Here is a 9,451-nt window from a genome sequence, read left to right on the forward strand (position 1 = left end):
TGTCTGTCTCTGAGATGGACTGATGATGATGAAGAACAAGAAAAGAAAAAGGAAAAACAGAGAATGGGAAGATTGCATTTGAAACAAACAATGGAGAAAATTAAGAAAAAGAAAAAAGAAGCAAAATGAGAGAGAAAGAGAAGGAAGTGGGTCCCTTCAAAAGAGACCTATAAACACCGAAAACACTCTAAATGTGGCAAAAGGAGTCATGCATAACTCTATATAGTATACAGAGCCATGCAAGGTTGCCGTTTCCAGCCCCTTCTGCCATTTGGGGTAAAACGCTCTCTCTCCCTCCTTTATCTTCTCTTCTCTAAATTTGGTAATCTTTTACCCTCTTTCCAAGTTTATCACAGGCCCCAAAATGGGCAAATATTGAACCTGGAAAAAGGGGTGAGGGAAAAAAAGGTTGAGGGCTACAAAAACAAGGGGAATACGAAGAGGGGTTTTTCGTTTATTTGGGGTTTTTTTGAGGATTTCGATTGAAACCCGTAATTTTTGAGGGTTTTTATCAACTGGGTGTTTGTGATTTGGGATATTTTCAAATGGGTCGAGGGAAGATTGAAATCAAAAGGATTGAGAATGCTAATAGCAGGCAAGTTACATTCTCGAAGAGACGAGCTGGGTTGCTTAAGAAGGCTCAAGAGCTTGCTATTCTTTGTGATGCTGAAGTTGCTGTTATTATCTTCTCTAATACTGGCAAGCTTTTCGAGTTTTCTAGTTCTGGGTTTGTGTTTTTTCTACACACTCTTGATTCTTTCTTCTTCTTGTTTCCACTCCCCCCCCTCTTTTGCATGTTAGTTTTAGGTACTCTATTTTTCTAGAGATTAGTGTTGGATTTTCATCAGATATTGGAGAAATTGAGCTGAATCTTGTGGAGGTTTTGGTATTTCTGTTTGCACATTGCATGTTTCCTTTTTCCTGCTTTGAGGATGTCATTGTGTTTGCTGAATAAAATGCTTTATTCTTACACTTCTTAATAGTTTATGGTCTTAAGAAGGACCTTTTTTGGGTGTCTCTGTACTTAGACTGTATTTAACTTCTTCATTCTATACTTTCTTCTCCATGTGTGAACACAATACTGTTTTGAATCATTACTCCAAGTTTCATATAGTAAGTTTAAGTTTGGTGTTGGTGAAACATTTTCATTAATTTTACAGTATATGGTCTGAAAGCTTTCTAATTACTGAAGAATGCTATAGCCACCTTTTGTGAACTTGGAAGGCTTGTTTGAAGGATCTTATGATTGTTGGACATGTCTTTTTGAGGCAAGACCAAAATTTGGTTTTCCCTGGTCTACTCTGAATCGACTTAGACTGAATGTGGTGACTCACTGCAATTTTTTTTTTTAAAAAAATTGAATTGGCTTCTCGTTCTTCATCCTTGCTCAATTTTTTCTTTTTGAATTCTTTCATGTTCTTTTTGGTGCTCGACTCTGTTTCATTCATTCTTCCATCACTGCCATTGCTTTGTATGGAGATTTAAGGTTTGGCCATATAATTTGGATCTGCCTTTAGCAATGGGAGAGGAAAATTATGAATGTAATCTACTTTTATGTGGTTTGAAGTTGGTTTTGTTTCTGACGTTGTTTTCAACACTACATGAATCATGACTCAAACAGAGAATATTATGCAACACATTTATCAACATGTATAGTGTATCAAAATATCTGTCTTTGCCATCGTCCATCCTCTTGGCACTGTTACATCTGCAAATATGTATGGGCATTCAAAAAGAAATACACAACCAAGGTCGAATTTCTTCTTCAAAAATGTCTACTTGGATTCTTCCATCGTTGTAATCAAAAGCTAATTTGTTACTTTTAGACGTACCTAAATCTAATCGAGATGTTTTTTTCCTTTTTTGGGAGATAGACTTAAACTTGTAATTAAGTGCTGAATGTACATCATCATTTGCTCTCTCGTTATTACAAATGAAGCCTAACCCAATCTATTTTATCCTTCTTTGGGCAGCATGAAGCATACTCTTGCAAGATACAACAAATGTGTAGAATCTTCAGAGACTACAGTAGACGTGCACAAGGTCGAGGTACTGACTGTTCCATATTAGGTTAAAATTACAGATGAATTTTCATGCATGTATCTAAAAGGCCTCTAAACATTTAAAAAGTGTCTAATAGGTCATTAAACTTTCAATTTTGTATTGAATAGGTTTTAAACTTTAGGTCCTTGAACTTTTAATTTTGTGTCTAATAGGTCACTAGCGTTTTTAACCTTTTTCAAAATTAATGGATCTATTAGACATAAAATTAAATGTTAAATCTAATTCGACGTGAACTTTTAATTTTGTATCTAAGAGGCATAAAATTTGTAGACTTATTAGACACTTTTTAAAGTTGAGGGACCTATTTAGCACAATTTTAGAAGTTTGAAACTAAACTTGTAACTTAACATTAACGTTGTTTAGATTAGGTCGATGCCTCGAGAATATTATATTTTTCATCACATTCTAGAAATAAAGGAGTATTTGCGCAATATTTCGATATTTTGCAATGTATTAATTGTTATTGTTTTGGGTTATCACTTCTTGGTTGTTTGTTTTATTCGGGTGTTCTTGGACGAATTGCATCATTCTTCTAACATTATCTTCCTCCCCAGAAGCAAGAGCATGAGGAGGTAGACATTCTAAGAGACGAAATAACAACTCTTCAAATGAAACAATTGTACGTCATTCTGCTTGACACGTGATCTTTAAAGTGAAGTTGCATCTTTTATATGTATTTTATCATTTTTTGCTGTGCAGACAGCTATTGGGAAAGGATCTCACCGGTTTAGGCTTCAAAGAGTTGCAGAACCTGGAGCAACAACTAAATGAAGGGCTATTACTGGTGAAAGAGAAGAAGGTTCGGGTTTGACTTCCCCTTTTTCTCATCTCCCTTGAGCAAAAATATTTAGATTAGTGATTTTCTGTAACATGGAACATTGTACTTTCAACCTTTGATGAACCTTCTATTTCTTTAGGAACAGTTACTGATGGAGCAACTAGAGCAATCAAGGGTACAGGTGACTCAATATATTTTGTGCCTTTACTACATAAGTACACATTCAAATTTTGATACTTGAGTGAGTTAGAATTAGGTTAATCCTTGAAAATTGGAACCTCAGAAAGAGAACTTTGATGAATAACATGCTAAACCATAGTGGTAACTAACGTTTTCGTATTAGTTTGTTGTTTTGATCCATGATAATATAAGCTTAGTACACGATAATTCAAGTTTTGATGGGCAAATGACTCGTGGTTATCAATGCTTTCGATGACAATGACACATCCTCCCCCTGCCTCCACTATGCAATATGGAGTACAAAAGTTTAGGGCCTAAAATATGATTGAAACCTAATGACGATGATATTAGCATGGTGAGAACTGCATTTGGAGCAGTAGTTATGAGAAGAAAATTGTAGATTATGCAAAAGTAATGGCATGGTCAGGCTATTTCATCAATGGAAACTTCATTTTCACCAAAATACATCTAGTAGCGAGAAATCTCATGGAATATGTTTACATTTTTGTTTCAGGAACAACGAGCAATGCTTGAGAACGAAACTCTGCGGAGACAGGCAAGGAGATGTCATCGATACTAACTTAAGAATCATTATTTATTTACTAAGGCATGAGTTTTTATGATTTTACCTCACCATGCATTGTAGGTCAATGAGCTTCGGTGTCTGTTTCCGCCGGTTGATTGTCAGCTTCCTGCTTATCTTGAATACTGCTCTCTTGAACAGAAGAATATTGGCATTAGAAGCCCTGATATAGCCTGCAACTCCGAAATTGAAAGAGGAGATTCAGACACCACCTTGCACTTGGGGTAATGGCTTGCTTTTTAACTGAGCTATGAAATTGTTTTAGTCGTACCTGCATTTAAATTCTTCTCTAGTTCAATATTATGACATATTGAGAACATGGTGTAGCATCGGTTGAATCTCACCGTTATCTGTGTGCTCTGTTCTTTCAACAATTCCCTCTGTTTTCTCTGCTAGTGAAAAGATAACATGAAAATTGCCCCAACTCTGCTTTTGGACTCTTCCTTCCATTGTACTATTGGCTATTGGTTATGTTTTTAAATTGATCCTCCCTGTTGCCCAGGCTGCCATCTCATGTTTATTGCAAGAGAAAGGAGGGTGAGAGAGATACTCATTCAAATGATTCAGGGAGCCAAATGGGCCTACTATGATGTCTCTCTCTCTCTCATTCATTCTGATTAATTAGAATGGCGGCACAGACACTGACGAGACAAACCGGGATAATCAGTTTCATCTCCACCTTCAGAAACTGCAAATATTCATTAGGTGACTCTGAAACCATTGAAACAGAGAGAGTTAGAAATCCTCGTGTAGGAGAAGGAGATCAGTCATGAAAATGACATTGTTGCAGTTAGTTTTATTAGATTTTGGAGTCATTTGTTAAGAAGTTTGCAAACTCTAGCCCTTCACTTGTAGCTGCCTAAAGAAGGAATATTAGCTATTCTTTCTGGCTTATTTGTTAGCTGATCTGTAATTTTTCCTGCCTCACTTCTTCTGTGGCTGGATCAAATTTGGAATGCCAAGCTAAGGTTTCAATGTGTATTGAATTCTAAGGTGCTCTCTCTCTCTTGCTATCATCTCTATTTTCTTTTTCCAGTTTCCAGAAAAAAAGTGATCAATTGTAAACTTGTATTATTTATATTGCAGTTCAACAGTAAAGTTTATACATTATAACTCACAATCACAATTCAATATATAAAAAAAGTAGAAACAATCCAACCATGGCTATTGATTTCTCTGTCTTAGGCAATCAAGCAGTTTGCTTCTCTCTTCCAAAACGTCAGAGAAGAGAGAATCAACTTCCTTCCTCAAATCATCTATCTCCTTCTCAAGAGCCTCTAATCTTTTCTGCAAATTCTCAGCTGCATCACTTCTTTTCCCAGCCGCCATGGAAGCAACAAGAAGCTCAACTCCATCATTCACCTCTTTAATTTCCTTCAACCTCACCCCAGATTCACAAATTGCTTTGTGAACAGTAAAATCCAATCTATCCAAACCAGAAACCCCTAATTCCCCAGATGATTTCCTCATCTCCATGAATGCCTCAGCATCTCCACTCAATCCAGAAATCACAATCCCACAAACCCACAAACCAATCTGCTTCATAATCATCAAAGCACGACAAACCACCAATTCTTTCTCAGATTTCTCAAGTTCCACACAAATCTCTCCATTTTCACCTTCCTTGATTGGCTCCTTGTTGAAACTGCTTGTTCCTATAGGCTTTAATCGATCAATAGCAGAGGAAGGAGAAGCCTCCACCAAGCTCAAAGCATGAGAAAGCTCCAACCGAGCTTGACCCAGATGAGCAATACACGAACTAATCAAATTCAAAAGATCAAGCAATTTCAATGTGTATTTAAGAAACTCATCCCCTGATGAACCCTCATGTTTCCGAACTGGGTAATCAATTTCCATGAGCAACTTCGCAAACGCCCTGTGTTGAATACGAAGCAATTCGAAACACTGCTTGATCAACGAAAACGAGAGGATTTCCGATGTGGGTTTATTAAAATCAAACCCCACATCGTTCAAACGAATCGAGATTTGTGAGAGAAATCTCTGAATCGCAGCCGAACACGCTTCCGAGTCATGATGATGGCGATGATCTTCCAGTTTGGAGAACAAATTGTCAATTGGGTGTAACGAAATGACCATGGACAGAGCAAGAACAGAAGCTTGCGATTGAATTGAACGATGTCTAGAGATAAAGAAGAAGAAGTTTTTGGATCAATTTTGGGGGATTTGTTGAATCGAATCAACGGTCAATTGGGGTTATCTAATAGATGAATTCTACGGATTTTTGGCGAACTGGGCCAGCCCAAGTGGGAACTTTGCGTGAGATTTTAAAGCAGTCACGAGGAGGAAAGCATCAATGAAGATGAACAGAGAGCTTTTTTTCTATGCTACCGAAAGCTTTCAGTGTAAGATCAAGTAACGTGTTCATTTCGATAATGTTGATTTAAAGAAGAAAACAGTTGAAGATGTGAAACTTCAGTTATTTTATTTCTCTTTTTCTTTCAAAGAGTTGTTGGGTATTAGAGATTAGAGAGAATAAAAAAAATAGTCAAATTATAACACTTTTGAGTATTCAATCACTCAATCCCAAATTGAAAGTTTAGGAAGGAATATGCATTTCTAGGTAATCTGGATTTTGTTTTTGAATTTTTTTCTCTAGATTTTAACCGTGTAAATTTTGGAAACAATTTTTTTAAAAAAATGTTTTGAGTATCTTTAAATTTTGAATTTGAAAATTTGAAAATTTAAAATTATATTAAAAAAAAAAGATTAAAACATTACCAAATATAGTATTTATTTATTAAATCAATTTCTTTTGTTAAATTAAAATATGTATTATATAACATTATAAAAGAAAATTATTTTAACTGATAAAATTGTTGAAAGTATTTATAAATATAGCAAAATAGCACAATCTATCTACAACACAAATAATAGTCTATCGCGGTATATCGTAGATAGACTGATATTTTGTTATTGCTTGTAAATATTTTGGTTCATTTTTCTATATTTGAAAATAATTCTATTATAAAAATAATAATAGTGCAATTTTTTTTAACATAAGTCAGATTCATACATTAATTAATAATAGTTTATATTTTATCTAATATTTAGTGAATAATTATAATTAGGTTTATGATTTATAAATATATTACCCATATTTTGAATAATTATTTAAATTATAATTTAATGTTTAAATCTACTTTGAAACACATATAACTACATTTTCATCGAATTCCTTATTTTCAAATTTTATTTTCCTATTACCTACCAAATAGACTCGTAGGGTTCCTTGAGACTAAAAAATCAAGTTTATATTTAACTGGTCAATTAATTTTTTTAAATTTTAATATTTTTAGATTCCTATTTCACACAAAATAGAAAGTGTAGAGTTATATTTGACATATTAAACAAATTTAAGAATCAAATAGACATCATTCTACGTTTCAAAATTCGAAGACTAAATTTATAATTTAAAAAGGAAAAATAAATAATAGAGTTGATATTACAGGACATAGAAGTTGACTTGGTACAATTTGATTACAGGATTATATATAAAGACAAATTGATGTTAAACGGAAATATCGGTTCAAAGAAAGTAAAATATTGAAAATAATAATAATAAAAAGATTGGATTCAAATTCAAAATGAACAGCTCATCAAATTTGATCCGTTCCCTAGTTTTTTTTTAAACATAAGTTATATTTTGGGGACTTTTTTTATTATTATTATTAACATCGTTTTAAAAATTTAATTAGAAATATATGGTTCTTTTGAAAAAATAATGTAATTTTATTATTTTTGTCTACATTTTGACTCGAATTTATATTTTAAAAAATAAAAGTTGGAGTATTTTCGTCTCTTAAATATACAAAGATGAAATAAACGGACAAAGCTTGTAATCTTGTATATTTACTTTTTACATTTTCAGAGAATATAACTTTACTTTGAATATTTTAATATTTTAATTCTTTATAAAAATGTTATATCACAATTTAAAAAAGAATAGAAAACATAAAGAAAATATAACAAGAAATAAAAGAAAAACAAAAGACAAAATAGAAAAAAAAAAAGAAAAGAAAAAAAAAGGATACATGTTTGGGGGCTCGGACTCATGCCACTATATATTTCTTAAAGAAATTTGTTAGCCATTATATTTCTGTTTTTTTTAACGGACTATAATGAGTGAAAAGTTGTATCCAGTCTATTCGAAGATAATGAATACAATTATAACTTTTTACTAAATATTTTTTAGATTTTTCTATTTCTCAATATTTTTAATAAATTAAAAAAAAATACTTATATTTTCGTCTCTAACTTTTTAAGTTTATTCAATTCTAGTTTTTAAACTTTTAAGTTTTAAATATCCATTTTAATCCTTAAAATCTAAAGTTTGTTTTTTTTATCTAAACTTTTAAAGATCTATTTTAGTCTTTAAACTTTCAAAGAATAATTATTTAAGTAATCTCTTTATTTTTATTTTTAACAAATTAATTACTTAGTAATAAGCGCCCGCGATGCTTGTTGGATGCAAAGTTAGAGGTCCTTCTAGGATCCTTGCAAACACTCACAAAGAAAGCTAACTTAAATCAAATTTAGAATCTATGATGGTCACTCTTAGATCCTAAGACAACTCACTCCAAAATTAGCTTGATCAAGACTAATCCAATGAAGTGATCTAAATATCAAATCTAAAGCAAGATTTGAAAGAAAAAGACAACACCAAAGGGTTGAATAAGCACAAGCTTTTTACTATGGATAATCTGAGTTTTGAAGAACATTACAAGCCATTTTATAGGCCAAATGATCGTGGATAGACCAAGAAACTCAAAAGTCATTCAAATACAATTAATTGCAAATTGTAGAAAATAACACCTAGAAACTTTAAAGTTAATTGCATACTAAATTATAAGTCAAAATGCAAAACTAGGAATTTAGAAAGTTTTCAAATTGTCTTAAATATCTCCTTCAGAAGGCGGTAAAGTAGATATGCACGTTTGACAATGTTTGACATCACATTTCCTCAGGCAGTGCACACTTCACAACATTTTCTTCACAAAATATGCACACTTTTTTAAACTATAGGACTTTTCCTGTGTCATCTTCATGTCATTCTCTTATTGACTCGTTAAACTAACATTATATAAAACTTTGGTCTCAAAATCATTTGTTGGTTCTTGTGAATTTGCTATTTTTTGAAGATATAGTGTGAATGCCTCTTGATTCTTCTTTGCCTTGCTTCTTGTAATTGGTCCTTTAGGTACATGCAATGGTTCAATGGTTGAATTCACATCACTTAGTTTTGAGTATGTGTGTAACTACCATTTTAATATGAACAACCAATAATTTAGAGACAAACATTGAACGAAAACGATTATAACAAGAAAAGTAACATAGTATAGATCAAAATAATTGTTTTTTTTTTCTTTTTGAGTTTAGGGATTAAGTAGATATTTTTAAAATTCATAGACCAAAATAGAGTAAAATGGAAAAAATTAAGGACAAAAAAAATTCAGGGACTAAATAAACTTGAAATCTTTTTCTCAAGCATATAGTTTATCTTCACTAAAGTCCTCGTATGTATGTGTGTGTATATATAAAATAAAGGCTAATCAAGAAAAGCAAACTTTAACGACATTAGGTGATAGGTCCAACCTAATTGCTTCTACTTTTTTAGGATCAATTAAAGCTCCTTCCATAAAGATATGGACAACTAGACAACTAAAGCTTCTACTTTCTTTTGTTTTTTTTCTTAGTATCATTCCTTGGCTTGCTTATTGGAATCGGTTACAAACGAGTGATTGCCCTTTTAGTCGGGTGGTGTGTTCCTAGTGTATGTGTTTTATACAAGGTTGGAGTTAAAAGATTAGATACTATTTTTATTTATC

General features: G+C 32.5%; 2 protein-coding genes across 9 annotated transcripts; one reads left to right on the forward strand and one right to left on the reverse strand.

Annotated features, from left to right (window-relative positions):
• Positions 1 to 291: 291 nt before the first annotated feature.
• LOC120091233 (agamous-like MADS-box protein AGL15) lies at positions 292 to 4,829 on the forward strand. Of its 4 annotated transcripts, none has more exons than XM_039049170.1 (8): positions 292 to 727; positions 1,974 to 2,049; positions 2,619 to 2,683; positions 2,764 to 2,863; positions 2,982 to 3,017; positions 3,537 to 3,578; positions 3,669 to 3,829; positions 4,108 to 4,829. In XM_039049170.1, the coding sequence occupies exons 1-8, from the start codon at positions 546 to 548 to the stop codon at positions 4,193 to 4,195; spliced, it is 750 nt and encodes a 249-aa protein (XP_038905098.1). In that variant the 5' UTR covers positions 292 to 545; the 3' UTR covers positions 4,196 to 4,829. The 4 variants fall into 4 exon arrangements, with proteins under 4 accessions (XP_038905098.1, XP_038905099.1, XP_038905097.1 ...); XM_039049171.1 differs by having other exon boundaries at positions 2,988 to 3,017; XM_039049169.1 differs by having other exon boundaries at positions 293 to 727; positions 2,988 to 3,023.
• LOC120091232 lies at positions 3,443 to 5,999 on the reverse strand. 5 transcript variants are annotated; one of them, XM_039049167.1, is made up of 4 exons: positions 4,765 to 5,999; positions 3,877 to 4,316; positions 3,652 to 3,778; positions 3,443 to 3,566 (listed from the first exon to the last, which is right to left on the reverse strand). In XM_039049167.1, exon 1 carries the CDS (start codon positions 5,700 to 5,702, stop codon positions 4,770 to 4,772), a length of 933 nt encoding a protein of 310 aa, XP_038905095.1. In that variant the 5' UTR covers positions 5,703 to 5,999; the 3' UTR covers positions 3,443 to 3,566; positions 3,652 to 3,778; positions 3,877 to 4,316; positions 4,765 to 4,769. The 5 variants fall into 5 exon arrangements, with proteins under 5 accessions (XP_038905095.1, XP_038905094.1, XP_038905092.1 ...); XM_039049166.1 differs by having other exon boundaries at positions 3,454 to 3,566; positions 3,657 to 3,876; positions 3,950 to 5,998; XM_039049164.1 differs by having other exon boundaries at positions 3,454 to 3,566; positions 3,652 to 3,876; positions 3,950 to 5,998.
• Between the last annotated feature and the right edge of the window lie 3,452 nt (positions 6,000 to 9,451).

This window comes from Benincasa hispida, chromosome 11 (genome assembly GCF_009727055.1).
Source record: "Benincasa hispida cultivar B227 chromosome 11, ASM972705v1, whole genome shotgun sequence".
NCBI lineage: Eukaryota > Viridiplantae > Streptophyta > Magnoliopsida > Cucurbitales > Cucurbitaceae > Benincasa > Benincasa hispida.

Excerpts from the sequence above, each read along its gene's own strand:
- LOC120091232 (XM_039049167.1), bottom strand. The coding sequence starts at position 5,702 with ATGGTCATTTCGTTACACCCAATTGACAATTTGTTCTCCAAACTGGAA.
- LOC120091233 (XM_039049168.1), top strand. The coding sequence starts at position 546 with ATGGGTCGAGGGAAGATTGAAATCAAAAGGATTGAGAATGCTAATAGC. Across the intron at positions 2,050-2,618 it reads TAGACGTGCACAAGGTCGAG|AAGCAAGAGCATGAGGAGGT; the intron begins GTACTGACTGTT and ends CTTCCTCCCCAG. Across the intron at positions 2,864-2,981 it reads TACTGGTGAAAGAGAAGAAG|GAACAGTTACTGATGGAGCA; the intron begins GTTCGGGTTTGA and ends CTATTTCTTTAG.